Below are 17,309 nucleotides of genomic sequence, written 5' to 3'. Positions count from 1 at the left end.
AGTCCGAGGAGCCACAACAAACTCAGTCCCACAACCAGTACACTCACATAGTGGACCAACCAGTTTGATGATCAGATGGTTTCTGGAGTCTGCCCTCTTTACCTGTTGACTCGTCTGAGGTAGTCTGAGGATTTTTTTTACCTGGATTATTGAGCATGAGCTTTGATGTTTTCAACCACTTTGGTCATGGCTGCCTCAGGCGAGTCGACGGAGGAGAGGGCGGATTCCAGAAAACATCTTATTACCATCAAACTGGTTGGCCCACTATGTGAAGTTGCTATTATGGGACTGAGTCTGTTGTGGCTCCTTGGACTGATGAAGTCTTCTGGATGAAAGACGAAACGTTTCAACCGTCCAGCGGACCTGACTTAACTTTGTTGGATTTTTTTACCTGGATTACTGAGCATGAACTTTGATTTTAAGTTCTTAAGTTATTCTTTTGTTTGTTTGTTTTTTACATTATTGCCATTAAATGTCCTCAGCACCTTCTTGTCCAACGCCATACACACCACCTGGCTTGCGTTAGTAATCAGCACACCTGTTTCCATTCACCATCATCAGTAAACTCTGTATAATTTTCTTTTCAGTTTGTTGTACATTTATTCCTCCTGTTCGTTCCTGGTTGTTCCATGCATTTCAGCCTCTTCCACCACACTTGCATGACAAAATTACTACGATTCTGAGCTGGAGCCATCGTTAAATCGCTAATAAACATATAGCTGCTTACAATGCAAACTCTCAAAGTTTGACAGTTTTCAATGAAGTATTGGAATTCTAGTTATTAAAACACTTCCTAATTATACTCACAGTAGATACTTTACTAAATACTTTCAAATTAGTGCCATTAAATGTCCTCAGTAGCTCCCAGCTCCTTACACACCACCTGGCTTTCATTAGTAATCAGCACACCTGTTTCCACTCTCCATTACCACTGAAAGTATTTATGCTCAACATAAACTCTTTAGTTTTCTTCAGCTAGTTGTCAGATCTTCATGTTAGTTCGTGAATGTTTCCTGAATGTTCTTGGTAGTGAAATGTTAAATCTTGTTATACTTTCCCTGGATTCCTGCACTTGAGTTTATAAAAATAAAATCTGCCTCCTGCTCTCCGGTATTTGGCTCCACAATCATCAGATAAGAATGGCGATGCACAAAGCGTATCTGTGCATTTTCTAAAAACATTACTTTTAAATCGATACTTCTTGGAAAAAAAATACGCTGCACAGATTTGCTGTTCATCCTTCAGATTTTGACTACATGGCGATAGCTTCTTTTTTTTCAAGAAGTATGCTTACGAAATTGCTAAAAGCGATTTTGCTGTTGTTGAGGGGGATCAACCGTCAGCCTTACAAATGTTCTCTAGTTTGTTGTCTGTACGTTACAGATGTGAGCCACCTTTATCTTCCATTCAACAAAGCTGTTCCTTAGAAATGCAAAATGCGAAACCAGCAACAAACCTACAAATTGAATTCCACGTTCAGTCTGATTTAATGCAGCGTTAACGTGAGTTTGTGTGTGTTTAGATACGTTGGCTCCCGCCTGCAGATGGAACTCCTCAGGGATGGAAGTCCAGGCAGTTCTGCTGAAATATGTGTGAGTAACCACATTCATACATGCATACACAAACTCCCACACCCCCCTTCCCATGCACCCTCTGGAGTTGAAGTGGTGTACATGCTTTTGCGGCGAGAAACTACCGTGGTAAATGTTATGACACGCTGCATAAACAGGCGCAGACATATTCCAGGAAGTATCGCGGCGTGTTCCTTCTCTTCGTCTTCTTTGCTCTCAGACCTCACATGCAAAAGCCTCCGTTCAGCTTAACGACAAAAACCAACCACTTAATTAGTCTCATATCTGCTGGTTGACTTCAAACACGCACGAGTCACTAGCTGAGAACATTAGCCTGGTAGGAGTAAACGTGGGAGTGCGAGGCCCAGCGGGTCAATGAAACCTCAGCCACGCCCCAATGGAAAACATGAAAGGTGCTATCTGAAGGGGGAACTCCGTTATTTTCACCACTCTGGTCACACTGGTAAGGAGGTTCGACGCTTCTCCTTGATGTTACGGTTGATCTGGGGCATCAAAAGCAGAGACTCAAACAGAATTTGCAATGAGCGTCAATGATGATGGTTTGATAAGGCAGACTGACTGGAGCTCGGCAAATTTGACTCCAATGCTAATAGAAGCTGCCCTGATTGGTAAAAATCTCACTTTATTCAACCATAAACTGCACCTGAGTAGTTCGAAACAGTGCACACGTGTTTCTGTTTTAGTCTGTTTTTTTTTCCTTTGCCAGTTCTTCTCCCAATACAGTTCAAAAGCAAACAATGTGTTTTTTTGCCTCTCTTTTGTTGTAGAGTTCAAGGTATGTAGCTTAATCTTGGTTGTCTTTTTCTCTTTCCTAATTGAATAAACAATTGTGTGACAGAGTTCACACAAATTTGTGTTCCGGTCATTTAAACATAAAGTTAAGTCTCACTGAGCTAACCTTTTAGCAACAAGGTTAGGTTGAATGATGAACCTAACTTTAGCTGAACGTCATTGATATATATATATATACTTTTGACCTCATCATCCTGTGATATTATAGAAGGTTGTGCCCCAACAGTTACATTGCTGTCATTCCCCAACACAAGATAAAATGGGGTAGAGGTAGGGCAGCTGACTTGGGACCAGAAATTCACGGTTCGACTCCCAGCCATTCCCACATGCCGTGGTGTCTCTGAGCAAAATACCCAATCTCTAATTGCTTCCCAGGCACTTACATAGCTACCCACTGCTCCACCTGGGAGTATCTCAAGTGTGATTGGTTAAATGTAGAGAACTATGGTAATTTTGCCAATTGTATGGGAACATAACAATCTCAGTTTTCCATTCACTTCCCTAAAGCTCTGGCATGAAATGTAGCAGTATGTTTTATTTCAAGGGACAGTGGCACTGGTAGCATGAAGCTCCAGAAGGGGGGGTCAGCATTTATTGTAGCTTCTCTTTGCTAAAGTTCTAAAACAGCATGTGATAAAGTTTCATTGTTATGCTGATGATACATGGTTATATTTGTCCATGAAACCTAATGCACCCAATCAGTTACTTAGACTAAAGCATGTCTTAAAGACATAAAAATCTGGAGGACCCTTAATTTTCTGCTTTTAAACTCAGACAAAACAGAGGATTTGGTTTTTGGACCTGAGCAACTTAGTTTAGGAATACATTTTGCAGTTTTATACCCTCTTTGGATGGCATTACAGTGATCTGGGCTCCAGCTCTTATTGTATATGAATGTTTCTGTTCAGTGCCCTGAGATGACTTTTGTTGTGACTTGGTGATATATAAATAAACTGAATTGAATTAAATTGAATTAATGAAACGGGTAAATTGCATCGGGTTGAGGTGTCTTGAAACCATCTATGTTGGTAAAATGTCTAGGTCTGGCTGCCAGGTAAAATAATTTTGGAATTCAAGTGATGGGTATGCAAACTAAACCACTTAGCCAAGATAGGCTCAAGTTTTATACAGATGTCCTTGACTTTCAATAATGTACAATGGTGGCAACTGGGGTGGCAAGGTTTTTTTTTCCCCAGTGGCAGCTGCCAACGTGTGCCACCCCATAGAACCACCCCTGCCGAGGCCTATTATTCACATTGTGATGACTTTTTTATTACCATTACATGTGCTGACAAGATCTTTAATAGATCAGATGATGTGCTTGTTTATCCACCCATGTCTAGTAAAAGGACATCTGAAGTTTATTGGACTTGTATGTAAGCGAGAAAGAATATTGCAATTGCCATAATAAACACTCAATATTGTTGGGACCAAACGGCACATATTAGGACCCGTTTGTCACTTTATCAAACCCTCGGCAGGATGAAATACATTTTTTAATTTAAAACCTCCTATTGGCATTTCCACATTCTTACAAAGTGCACATCGGAGAATTATAAAAACGAAAAGGCACTGAGAGGGAGAGATGGAAGACGCTATCAGAACGGTCGTAAACGCGGAACACTTGGGTACGTGGGTGCAGCTACAAGCAGCGTTTTTATGATTCTTTATTAAAAAGGATTAGTGTGTGTGGGTTTTTTATTGTTATTTAAAACAAGTTAAATCTGAATTAGTTTAGTGGATGTGTAGACGGTACGCTGAGCTCTTCTAGTGCGTGCTCCGATGAGTCAGCTGCCACCACGGCCTGATCTGCAGGTGCACGTTACTCGACCTCAAACGCTGTCGTGTTCGTAGAAAGCACAAAGCAAATCCCTCTGCTGGTTCATGTGTCCGTGTGAGCTGACTGTGTCGGCGCCAGTTGCGCTGTCTCCCTCCACCCCACCACCCGCCCTCCCTCCTGTGTCTCGGGACAGGAAGAGACATGTTCTACAAGCCCCCTTAGGGAGTCATCGTGGGGGGGGGAGTCTGTGGCAGGAGCACGGAGACTAACATTTATCAGACTGTTGATTGGTGTGTGTGTCCCTTTCTAACCCTGCATGTTTGTGTTTCTAGAGACTTAAATATCTTGTCCGGGGGGGGGGGGGGGGGGGGATAAAGCTGTTGTGACCTAAAAATTGAGGGATTTGTGCTTCATCGAGGGAGTAAAACAGGAAGGGAGTGGCGTAAGGAGGGGCTTAGAGGAAATAATTACTCGTATCAAACCAGGAGGAAGTGGTTTGAGCAGAAAGTCTGCCCTGGTGGATGTTAACCCCTTCAGTGGGACAACTACCGTACATCCGGTTTACAGGATGGGGGAGGAAAAGCCAAAGAAATTTAGCATGATTACAGGCGACCACTCAAACTGTGCAAAAACAAAGCAAGGACAGATACATTTCTGCTGATTAAAAAGTTTTTTTTTACGGTCCCTGTGTCCGCAGGAAAACCTCAAACCTCACTGTGTCCACGCTTCGTTCAAACATCACTCCACAGAAAAATAATCTCTAGAAATTGTTCACAAAAGGTGGGGATCAACATTCTGCTGCGGACTTCAAAAACCTAAAAATTAAAATTCATTCACCGTCACTGCACAAGGAGCGGAGTACTGCATCTTAGAGGTTAGCTACTGAAGAATTACATATTGTTGTTTTCTGCATCGTTTTAATGAACGAATCTCACATCACTTAGATGAACATTGACTGATTGTTTTCTAAAACATGCAATTGATGTATAAAATCAGTACAAAGAAAAATAGATTAAATAATTATTAATACTTTAGTCCTACAATAGAATATTTAGCTCCAGGCCTCAGTAATGTTGTTCAGGTTTCACAGTATTTACCTTGAAATCTAACTTTCATTCAATGTTTTTTTTTTCTTTTTAATAATTTTTTTCTTTTTAATAAATGAATAAATAAAAAATCCGACTAAACCGCCCCCCTGGCTTGTCCCTGATGCGCCGCAAATTTGCAAACACCTTCTCTTGTTTTCTGGTTCTTTTATTGCCGGTTGAAAGGAAAGAGTTAACAAGTCAGTCATTTCACCATCTCAAGGCGAGTCGTTAGTCAGACGGAGGTGATGAAATCATCTGTCAGAGGTCACCGCAGAGGAAATAAAAACATAAAAAACTGTACTTTTGAATTTCTACGGGGAAAAAAAAGTATTTTCTGCAAAAATGCTGTATGAATGCCGCGTAGGAAAGATTGCTGCAACTTTCTGAAGAAGCTAAAACAAAGCTGTGAAAGCTAAAATAAAGCAGAATGTGATTTAAAAAGTAGCAAGAAACAGAAAAATAATGTTAATAAGCCAGCAACATTTTTAAAGGAGTAAAATACTAGCTAAATGTAGCAAAAGTCTTGTAGCTAAGAGTAACAGAATAGCAAACGGCTGAAAGTAGTAAAAAGCTAGCTATAAGCTAAAAGTAGCAAAACAATTTTAGAAAGCTAAAAGGTTACGCAAGTCTAGCTAAAAGTAGTAAAAAGCTAGCTTCAAGCTAAACATAGCAAAATACTTGCTAAAATCTAAAAGTAGAACAGTAGCTTCTAGCTGAAAGTAGTAAAAATCTAGCTATAACCTAAAAGTAACAAAACGATAGTTAAAAGCTAAAAATAGTAAAAGCTAGCTACAAGCTAAAAGTAGCAAAACTATGTTTGAAAGCTAAAAGTTAGGCTAGCTAACAGCTAAAAGTAATAATTAGCTAGCCACAAGCTAAAAGCAGCAAAAGATGGTAAGTAGAACAGACAGCTGAATAAAAAGCTAGCTAACGGCTAAAAGTATTAAACAGCTAACTACAAGCTTAAAGTAGCTAAATACTCACTATAATCTAACAGTAGAACAGTAGCTAACAGCTGAAAGTAGTAAAGACCTAGCTAAAAGCTAAAAGTAGTAAAAGCTAGCTGCAAGCTAAAAGTAGCAAAACTGCTTGAAAGCTAAAAGTTACACAAGGCTAGCTAACAGCTAAAAGTAGTAAAAGGCTAGATACAAACTAAAAGTAACTATAGACAATAATCTAAATGGTGAACAGTAGCTAACAGCTGAAAATAATAAAAAGCTAGCTATGCTGAAAGTAGCAGAAGGCTAGCCACAACCTAGAAGTAACAAAATATTTAAAAGCTAAAAGTAGCAGAACAGTAGCTAAATACTATAAAGTAGCATCTTATTACAAAAATACAGCTAAAGTTTGCTGAATCAGATTTCTAAGAAATAATGTTTTTGCAGTAAAAGAAAAGATCTCATTGTATTTCTTACAAGGAAATGGTTTTAAATACTTTTTTTCTTTTTAAGTATTAAAGTTACAAACAACAAAACGTTTTGAAATATGAACGACCAAAAATAGCACAAAATGTGTACTTGTAATAATTATTTAAAGCGTATTTGCAGCAAACGTATAGAAAAACAATAAAACGAGAAAAAATAGTGAATGCTGAGTCATTAATTACAAACGCTAAAGGTTGCTGTTTGACAGAGTTCAAAGTGCACAGTCGTCACAGTCCGGGGAGGTCTGGGGTCGGTCAGCCGTTGTCTTGGCGTCTGACTAACCGAGACCATTCACAGTCTCAGCATGTAGCTCGTCTTACCAGGAACTGAACAGCTGAAAACGAGCCTGTGTTCCGGTTCTTTAACCATGACTGATAATGAGTTGTCCTGACCAGCACCTCTCTAAAGAGAACTGCCCTAAAAGCTAAACTTGCTGTTGTTACAAGTTTAAACAAAGACCTACTAACTTTTTGTGTTGCAATACCCTGAATACTCAGCCTCTTTTCTCCTCTGACCGCCTGCGATGCTGAAATATGTTTGATGCTGATGCTCTGGAACAGAGCTAGAGCCAGAGACAACCTAACAGGACATTAATGCCTGCTGAACTGCAGGGAAAGGTAATCCAGATTTTCCATCTGACAAGACATGGTGGGGGGTGTGAACTCACATCATGTGGACTAGTGTGTGACCCTGTGTGAAACAAATGTGTGTGTCTGTGTGTCTGTGTGTCTGGCTGCCTGCCCCAAGGAGGTTTTGGCCGATAGCCTGACACAACCAGTGATTCCTGTGCAACTCCCATTGAAGGAGAACTTAGGACCAGCTGGGGTCCACTCTAATAAGGAAGTGGGACTTTATTCCACTGTCCCCTGCTGACAGACGGACACACAAACATACGCAGACATACAGTACAGCTACGTCATGGGAGATGGTCTCAGGAGCTAGCAGCTGGCTATAGCTCCAGTAGCAAATATGAGAAACACAAGTGGGCCTAAAGGCTTTGAGGTGGTTTAAAGAGGAACCAGACTCTGGTCTTTTTAATGGCGGAGCAGCAAAAAGTAGAATTATTCACTTCACGTTGAGATGAATGCCACCCTTTTTGTTTTTTTGTAACATTTGTACTTTAAAAAAATGTATTTTATCTTTTGTTTACAAAGGTTTTCCCCATAGAAATACATGAGATTTCTTCAGGAAAAACAAAAAAAAAAAAACGGTTTGAAATCTGTCTCAGCAAACTGGCTCTATTTTTCTACTGTTATGCTGCTTAGCTAGCCTTTTGCAACTTTTAACTTATATCATTCTGCTTTTAGCTTTTAGCTAGGCTTTAGCAACTTTTCGTTTTAAGCTAGTATTTTGCAATTTTTAGATTTTTCGATAAACTTCTGCCACTTTGAACTTCAAGCTGTTGTTTTCCCACCTTTTAATTTTGTACCAGTCTGGTGTTACATATATACCAATTTATTTCTAGAGCACTTAAACAGCAACAAGGCTAACCAAAGTGCTGTACAATAGAAACAAACAAGCACTTACAGCTAATGTTTTGCACTTTTTATCTAGTGGTTTGCATCTTTTGGCTTTTAGCTAGCATTTTGGTTTTTTTACTTGTAATTAGTGTTGTACTACTTTTAGCTTTTAGCTAGGTTTTAGCAACATTTAGCTTTAAGCTACTATTTGTTTTTGTTTTTTTTAATTTAGGGTTTTAGATAGGCTTCAGCCACTTTTAACTTCTAGCTATTGATTTGCTACCTTTAACTTTGTACCAGTCTAGTGTTTCATATAGGTAATGTTTTGAATCTTTTAGCTAGTGCTCCGCATCTTTTGGTTTTCAGCTAGCATTTTACTACTTAGCTAGTGTTTCATTCCTTGAAAGTTTTTGCCAGCTTTGTTCTCCTTTTAGCTCTTAGCTAGTGTTTTGATCTTTTTAACTAGTAGTCTGCATCTTTTGGGTTTTAATCAGAATTATTATTATTACTATTATTGCTTTTAGTTTGTATTTTGCTGTTTTGAGCTCTTAGCTAGTGTTTTACATAATCATATCTTAGATGTTATTATTGTTTTTCTTTTACATTTTATTGCTGGATGTAACTGGAACCCTGTGTACATAATTTCGTTCCACCACATGTACATGTGGTGTGAACAACAATAAAGAATCTTTGACTCTCTTTTTTTTTTTAGCTAACATTTTAGGACTTAACCAGTGTTTTGCTCCTTGTATCTCGTAGCTAGCGCTCTGCTTCTTTTAACTTTTAACAGCTCAGTGTCTGCTTCTTCAGCAGATTTCAGCAGAGTCTATCAGAGCTCAGCGACCTTAAATTCTTTCCCTGACAAACACGACACATGTTTATCTCGTGGGAACTCAACGCCCAACAAATAATTTATGAAATCTTCAGCTCTGCTCTTTTAGGATCAGCACTAATGAATGGGAACGTTTGCTATGTGAAACCAAACTGAAACAACCCATGAATTCACGATAAGCTCCCCCTCTCCCCCCAACATTCTCAAACACTGCCTGTTTACTTATCTCCCATCATGCATCTGGCCGGAGTGACTGAATGTAACACATTAAGCCCGCAGTTCACCAAACCTGTTCTTAATCCACTCAGACATGTTCAATGATCAGCCCAATCTTTAACCTGGGGGTCTCAGGCAGAACAAATAAGGTGATCTGGAAGCACGCGTCGCATCAGCTTAGCCAAGCGGCTGTACAACGCATCGATTACTTCATCCCTGATTGACCGCGCAATGGGGCGTGAGCCGGTCCGAGCCACGCTTCACTAAGAGGGAACAATTCCCAAGACTCCTCTCTGCCTACAACGGTCTGTCAGTCTCTTCTCCTCCCCTTGAAGTCATGTTTGTTTTATTAATTGCTTATTGTTCCAAAAAGTTCCCCCAGTCTTCGAAGGATGTCTATTTTTGGTAACTCATCTGGAGCGGAGAGGTTCAGATATCCTGACCTTTCTTCATGGCCTGCTGGTGGTGGAATGGTTATGGAAGATACAGTTGCTGTGCCAAACTGGAAACTTCATAAGGATCTGTTTCATTCAAATGTAGCTTTTTAAGCTTCTTTAAAGCAGGCGTAGGCAACATATGGCTGGAGGGCCAAAAGTGGCCCATGGACAATTTCCATCTGGTCCCAAATATCCTTAATTTAAGTAACAACATTTTAATTAATGCGTGAAAACCTGAATTTTGTTAATTAAACTTAAGGAAGTCCAAATTTAACATATTGGGCAAAAACATCAGACATTTGGATTCAACTAGGCTAAACATTTATTTATTTATTTGTTGTATTTCCAGAGCTAGACTGAACCTTAAAGACACTAAAAAGCAAACATATAACATCATTTTGTTAACAAATATGTTGTCACAAAAGCCATTTTACAGAAAGTATGTCTTATGTCACATGTGTCAAACTCAAGGCCCATGGGCCAAGTTTGGTCCTCATTAACATCTTCTCTGGCCCCCAAGATGATATTTTTAATGTAAAATATTTTATTGCTTACCGTATTTTGCTTAAAAATGATAAATATTTAATTTAATGTAGACTTTCTAGTTAGATTTGCCAGTATTCTTTGATTTTGATACTGAAAGAGCAACAGAGAACATCAATCTCTTGTTGTTGCACCTGCAGCCAATAAAATCAAGAATATCTGACTTGAGTTAATGTATCGACTGAAATTGGCCAGATGCTTGGACCTAGTTTTGAATTTGGCCTCCTTTTGTAACAGAATTTGACTCCCTTGTCTTATATTCTTAAAAAGAGTATTGAACAGACATACTTTTTAATCAAGCATGCTAACTAAAAATGTCTTAGAGATTATCTGTGTTTAAAAAGAAATTCCTATTCTATATGTGGCTTTTTGATTGCTTTAAATATTGTGATTCGGCCCTCTGGAAAAAAAAAAAAAAAAAATTTTGTTGTTGTTTTTCTGTTGCTTTTGCAGTTTAATAAAAGGGAACAATTTTACCTGAAACTGTTAGGTTGAATGTTATCAACTGGATCCTGGCCAATATGGAAATTTTGACTATCGCCAATATCAATGACGACCGACAATGACCGATATTATGGCTAATTTTTTTTTAGCTTTGCCCACTCCCAAGAATCTAAGTCAACTGCGAGTGGAGCAGGGCTTGTTTATTTAGTGCAGCTGTTGGCAACCATGAAGCTAAGCAAACCAGATCTACGCTATACTTGGTCCCACAGTAGGTTTGCAAGTGGTGCACTGGTCATAAAAACAGTCTTCCAAACATGCATTCACATTTTCTATCCTCCACTATTCACCATAAAGTTATCAAGTATGTTACAAAAATATAAATTACGCAAAGAAACGCCCTTCTCTGTTCACAGTGTAAACAGTCAGTCACGTATGGTAAAGGACCGCAGTCGCATTTGATTTCTTGCACAGAAGTAACGATTTCAGGCAAACGGTGCATTTCGTTGAGGAAGACAAAGAAAGCGTTACTAAAACTGATATTTATTTACCACTACGTTAGATTTAATGTGCTGTATAAAGTTTTACAAGGCAACAGCCTGTGCTAGGTTCTTTAAACGTTAGCTTGCTAACTTGAGAAGCACATAGCTAATGACAAGCAGGTTGGAGGATTGAAGAGAATTTATTATTGTTGATTTGTTTTTACAAATCAGTTAAAATAAACATACCATGCTCTGTATTGCTCCCTGTTTCTGTATTGCTCCCTGTTTCATCTGTGTTGAATGTGAAAGTGAAACTTAATTTAATGGCAATGACTTGAAAGTTGTCTTCATGCGCCCTTTGTTGGATACATTTACAATTACAGCTGGTTCCAGCATTTTAGGGGTGAGAGTTAGAAGCGCTTATATTGGCGCAGAATGGGACAATTATCATCGATCCTGATAAGTCCCCAAACGTCTATATCAGCCAAATCTGTTGGACGACTGGCAAGGCCCAATGCAGACATGTTCCTGTTTTTAGTTTCCTACATTCGCCTTATAATCTAGCTGTTTTTGATACTTTTTTTGGCCATCTTATTTGTAAAAAAGAAAATCTGTATGCCTTTTTATAACTGTTTATTGTTGTCGCTGTTGTCATCATTCTTTGTTGAAACCAGGTTTCTCTTGTAAATGAGTCCTCGAGGCTCAATGGGATGTACCTGTCTAAATGAAGGTTGAATGAAAAATGATCGGCCCTACCAATATATCGGTCGGGCTCTACTATCAACAATGAAACTAGCATTCCTTGCTAGCCAAATGTCTTTAACAAAGATAATGTATGATGTGGTAGTACTCAGAGTATGTGTTGGGGATGACTCTCCGCTACCACCACATCAAACTTTAGCTTACTATGTGCAAAACCGACTGCGTTTCAAACGTTTTTGTGTTTGCTAAGATCATGAAGCTGTGGGGACCATCTTGAATATGGTTAACAAATCCAATGATTACTTTCTGAGAGTTTCTTTAAAATCCACTGTGGCTCATGAGATATTTTACCCCCCCCCCCCCCCCACACACACACACACACACATTGGCAGTTACATTATTGCTCTCCTTTCTTGTCTTTCATGTTTATTTTTCTGTGTTTTTAGGTTCCTGATGTGTGATGGTGGCCGTGGCCGGCTCTGACGGACGCTGCTTGTTGCCTCTTGTTATAATATAAATCCAGGGGCAGGGGACCAATCGGACTCCAGATCCTGGAGCAGCGCACCGTCGGTGAGTTCATGGCTCAGATTTGGTCCAAACAGGCAAGGATGGGAGGTGTCACCTGTTTCTTTTTGTCAGAATGAGGGAAATGGTCACTCTTCTGAGGACATCAGCTGGAATTAACAGAACCACAGAGCCATATTGACACTGATCTATTATCTGAGTGGGTTGGAGCTTTCTGAGCAAAACAAATGTTTTAAAACTCTTTTAGTAGATTTTTTTTATTTACTTTTGGAGTCTTATCAGTGCATTATCACTGACTCTCAGCTACTACCACATAATGATTTAGATCAATATCTACAAAACTGGCTGAGTCATAGCCATTTCTGTGTTGCCTAATGTTGATTAGCTGAGGTGGCCATCTTGAATTACACAGAATCCAAGTTTGAATCTGAGCTGGGCAGGACCGTACAATGCAAAAATACCATTTTAGATATACAAATCATTCTTCTTCTTCTTTCAGCTATTCCTTCTTCAGGGGTTTCCACAGCAAGTCATCCTCCTCCATATCACTCTGTCCTCTGCATCTTCTGGCCCCACTCCAACTACCTCCATGTCCTCTAATTATGTCTATCTCCTCTTTGACCTTCCTCTTTGTCTTTTTCAAGGCAGCTGCATTTCTAACATCCTTCTACCAATATACCCACTGTCCCTCCTCTTGACATGTCCAAACCATCTCAGTCTGGTCTCTCTAAATTTATCGCCCAGTTGTTCAACCTGTGCTGTACTTCTGATGATGTCACTCCTAAGGAGAACTTCAGCATCTTCATTTCTGCCACTTCCAGTTCTTTTTCCTGTCTTTTTATCAATGTCTTTGTCTCCAGACCATACAACATAGCTGGTCTCACCACTGTCTTGTAAACTTTTCCTTTGACCTTTGTTGCCACCCTTTTGTCGCAAATCACTCCTGATATACAAATCATTACTCTCTGTAAATTTCAGTAAAATTAGTCATGCTTTTCATGAGATATTTTGCTGACAGACATGGACATAAACATTGTCGCCTGCCTTTTGGTACCAGCTGATAAGAAACTTGTTCAGTGTCCTTGTGTGTGATTTCATGGCTTTGAGACTCTGCTTGATCCCTTGTGTTTTCATTAGCTTGTAAGTTTCATGTGACCATGACAACCTCCCCTCTCTCCTTGTCCTTTCTCTCTCTCTCTCTTTTCCCTCAGGCAGCAGCAGCAGCCTTATGGGCTTCAGGACGTTCTAGACCCCAGCCTCCATCACACATCAAGCCTCCCTAACCCTTTTCCAAGTCTCTGTTTTTTTACACCGTTACTTACTCGAGCTCAACAGCCAGCGATTTGGCTACACCTCCTGTGATACAAACGAGATGACGAAGTCCTCCTACTGATCGACTGTGGCGCCTTTATCCAGCGCTGGCAGATCTCCGGCTTTGTAAATGTGACAGTGTGGACAGACGGCCACAAGGGGGCACCAAACGCAGCCACTTTGCAACGCTGGAAAAAAAACGGGAAGTGTGGCTAAAGCGCTATAGAGTAATGTTATTATAATAATTATTCTTACCCTGTATATCATTCATATCAATGTTATTATAATAAATACATTTCGAAGCATGATTTTTCAAAGACAAAAAAAAAAAACAATGCTGTAAATTTTTTAGATATTTTAACGAAACACGAAAAAGTATTTTTGTAATCAAGACAATGTTGAGATGTTTTGATTGGTTTGTTTCTGCTAAGACGTGTGAGGATTTTTCAGATTCTTTTGTTTTGTGCCATTAAAAACAACAAACGAGTAAAAATAAAATAATTAAAAAAAGCATCACCCTGCCACACCAAAGCAGTCCGGTTACTTTTTGATACCTTATCGTGTGGATTTGGATTTGCTCGTGTAGCTTTTTGAAAATGTCCGTTAGCAGGATTTTTAGCATCAAATGATAACTTGATCCAGATCATAATTTAGCTTTTTTTTTTCTTTTTTTTGTGGGGGTCATTATTTGATGTGTAAAAGAGGCGCAGACAGGAAAAAGCCATTGCTGGTGAACATAAAGTGACCCCAGAGGTGGCAATACTTTTTAAACTGACTTCTGCTATTAATAGGAGTTAGTGTAGCAAGAGGACAAAAACAAAGAACAGAGAAAAAAAAAACAAAAGACCAAAGTTTTTATTATTTTTTACACTGGAGAGCGAAGAAATATTCTGTTTCTGACTGCTTTGTAGTCGTCAGTCTGATTTCTTCTGAAGTGTGACTTTATTATTGCTGCATGTCCCTTCTGGTGTCACTCCAAAGAGCCCTTCTACATAAAAAAAAACCTCACTTGAAGCAATTCTTTTTCCCTTTTGTCTTTTTTTAGAAGTCCCGTGTGATTCAACCTGCTTTTGGAAAGTTTGAATTTACATATTAATGATTGGGTAAAATAAAATTAAAAAAACACTTTTTTTGTAACCGGGTGTCTTTCTGGGTCTGCAATACCGTCCTGATGTACCAATCACCAAGTGATCATAAATCTGTGACTGTTTGATGCCAAAATGATCAACCTTGTACATTTCTGGTTCCCTGTACCTTTCTGATAATGTCATATTAATGTGACAAATGTAAAAATAATAATAATAATAATAATGCTGTAAGAAAAAAATGAACAAAACATGATTCCCTGTTAAGGTGCGTAAAACCATCTTGGACTGGTTGAGTCATAAACATTTATCGGTGTCTTTAAGTGTTGAATAATAATATGCTTCATATAAAGATGTATCACATCTGCTGGTTTATTAAAGTTTTTAGGGTGTGTTTTTTATTTTTGCTTTTACAAATTTATGCCAAGTGTGGCGCCAAAATTTATTAGAACAAGTATTTATAGAATCTGTGTGTTTGTGTGTTTTCTTTTTGAAAAGTTAATAGAAAATTCCTGTTGTATAACTCTTTGTAAGTATTATTGTAAGTTTAATTGTATATTCATTTGATTTTTTTAGAGCTTCTTTGGTTTGTGGCTGTCTGGTTGGAATGGTCTGTGCGTGAAATGTGAATTCTGTTTAATTCACTGTGAAACTCTGAGAGGAAAATGCTTTTTGAACAAACAAATGGGTCTTTTCATGTTTTTCCCCCAACATCATGGTACAAAGGTTCCTGGAAAATTAATCAGATGATCCCTCCTTTTATCAATGAAATATATTTGACTTGGTTCAGTGTGTTAACTGTGTGTTGTGCATGTTCACGGCATGTTTGTTCCTTTTCCGCATACAGTACTATTGATACTTATGTACCTTAGCCGCTGTAAGGAAAAAGTGTATCATGAAAGTGTCAATGAATCGCAGAGACTTTTGTTGGTTCTAAAAAAAAGATCAAATTAAGTTTTTATAAAAATGTTGACATTTCAGTCCATCTGCCATTAAAGATTGACATCATAGGTGGTGGTGTGATTCCATTTTTTAAATGCAGAACAGGCTTAAATTCATTAATTCAACCTTTATTTAGACAGGTAAATCCCATTGAGCCTCGAGGACTCATTTACAAAAGAGACCTGATTTCAACAAAGAATGATAACAAGGATGGACAACAGCGACAACAAATAGTTTAAAAAAATCTGTATGCCTTTTTATAACAAATAGGATGGCTAAAAAAAGAAAAGTAACAAAAACCAGCTAGATTCTAAGGTGAATGTAGAAAAACTAAAAACAGGAACATGTCTGCATTGGTCCCTGCCAGGAATCCAACAGATTTTTAAAGCCACTTAGAGAGGTCATGGTCGAGAGCTTCTTTTTGTAAGATATTCTAGGAAACAGGAGCGGAGTAGGAGAAGGCCGCTTTTCCTAGTTCAGTCCATACTGAGGGAACACTGCAGGTAATAATGTCCTGAGAGTGCATGCTGTAACTGCACTCACGCAGAGACATGTAGGAGGAGATGTATGAAGGCAGCAGACCAAGAAGTGATTTAAAGATGAAAATGTACCAGTGGGAGAGTCTGCGTAAAGTTAATGATGTCCAGTTAACCAGTGAACACAGGGTGCAGTGGTGGGTACGATAATCACAGCCAGTTATGAATCTTAGTGCACCGTGATAGACAGCATACAACATCTGCAGGGTTCTTGTAGGAGCATTCATGTAAATAATGTCACCGTAATCAATGGAGGGAAGGAAAGTCACAGATACAAGGCGTTTTCTAGCATTCAGGGTTAGACAGGATCTGTTTCTGAAAAAGAAACCCAGTTTAACTTTCAGTTTCTTACTAGGTTTTCCACATGGAGCTTTAAAGAGAGATACGAGTTGACCAAGATACCCAAATATTTATAGGAATGAACAAACTCAATGGGGACACCATTTGAGGATGAAATCAGAGGAAGAACTGTTGGGACCAACTTCCTATTTGAAAAAAGCATCCCTTTGGTTTTGTCGGCATTTAGGACAAGTTTGAGGTGGAACAAATCTGTCTGGATGATGTCAAATGCAGATTTCAAAAGCTGGAAAGCCTTTTCAACTGTTTTAACTCGACAATAAACAACTGTGTCATTAGCATAGAAATGTATGGATGCATCAGGGATGTTTTTACCTACATTACTTATGTAGATTGTAAAGAGGGTGGGTCCTAAGACTGAGCCTTGTGGTACACCATGGTTGACTGTTAAATAACTGGAGGAAGTACCATTATGTTGAACACATTGCCTCCGGTCTAAAATATACATTTTGAAGCCTCAAAAACAGCAAAAATTTTGATTATTAATGTAACTCACTGTATCAAAAATCTTTTGGCAAATGATCCAAAAAAGGGCCTAAAATAATAATAAAAAAGTTTTTATGTTTGTGTGCATGCTAAGCTACTGTGCTAAACATAAGAAACATAATATAATACTCTTGAACTTTTTTTGTCTTGAATTGTTTGAATAATATAATACAATTTATATTTCTCATGTTTAGCATATTAGCTTAGCATGCATACATAAACAAAAGGGTTTCCCATTTTTAGGCCACACACACACCGGTGTGTTTATTCAGCTGGAC

The 17,309-nt window shown here is 38.7% G+C and overlaps 1 protein-coding gene across 1 annotated transcript in view; it reads left to right on the top strand.

Moving 5' to 3' along the window:
• Positions 1 to 14,454, top strand: part of LOC119409176 (RNA-binding protein with multiple splicing) — a 61,384-nt gene extending 46,930 nt beyond the window's left edge. Inside the window, exons 7-9 of the mRNA XM_037676040.1 lie at positions 1,523 to 1,592; positions 12,236 to 12,359; positions 13,526 to 14,454. Of these exons, the coding sequence (XP_037531968.1) occupies positions 1,523 to 1,585 (63 nt within the window). The 3' untranslated portion in view covers positions 1,586 to 1,592; positions 12,236 to 12,359; positions 13,526 to 14,454. The remainder of the gene's footprint in view (positions 1 to 1,522; positions 1,593 to 12,235; positions 12,360 to 13,525) is intronic.
• The last annotated feature ends 2,855 nt before the right edge of the window (positions 14,455 to 17,309 follow it).

This window comes from Nematolebias whitei, chromosome 1 (assembly GCF_014905685.2).
Source record: "Nematolebias whitei isolate Nwh7 chromosome 1, NemWhi1, whole genome shotgun sequence".
NCBI lineage: Eukaryota > Metazoa > Chordata > Actinopteri > Cyprinodontiformes > Rivulidae > Nematolebias > Nematolebias whitei.
Note: the sequence above shows the minus strand (reverse complement) of the source record. Positions and strands in the feature narration are given on the sequence as shown.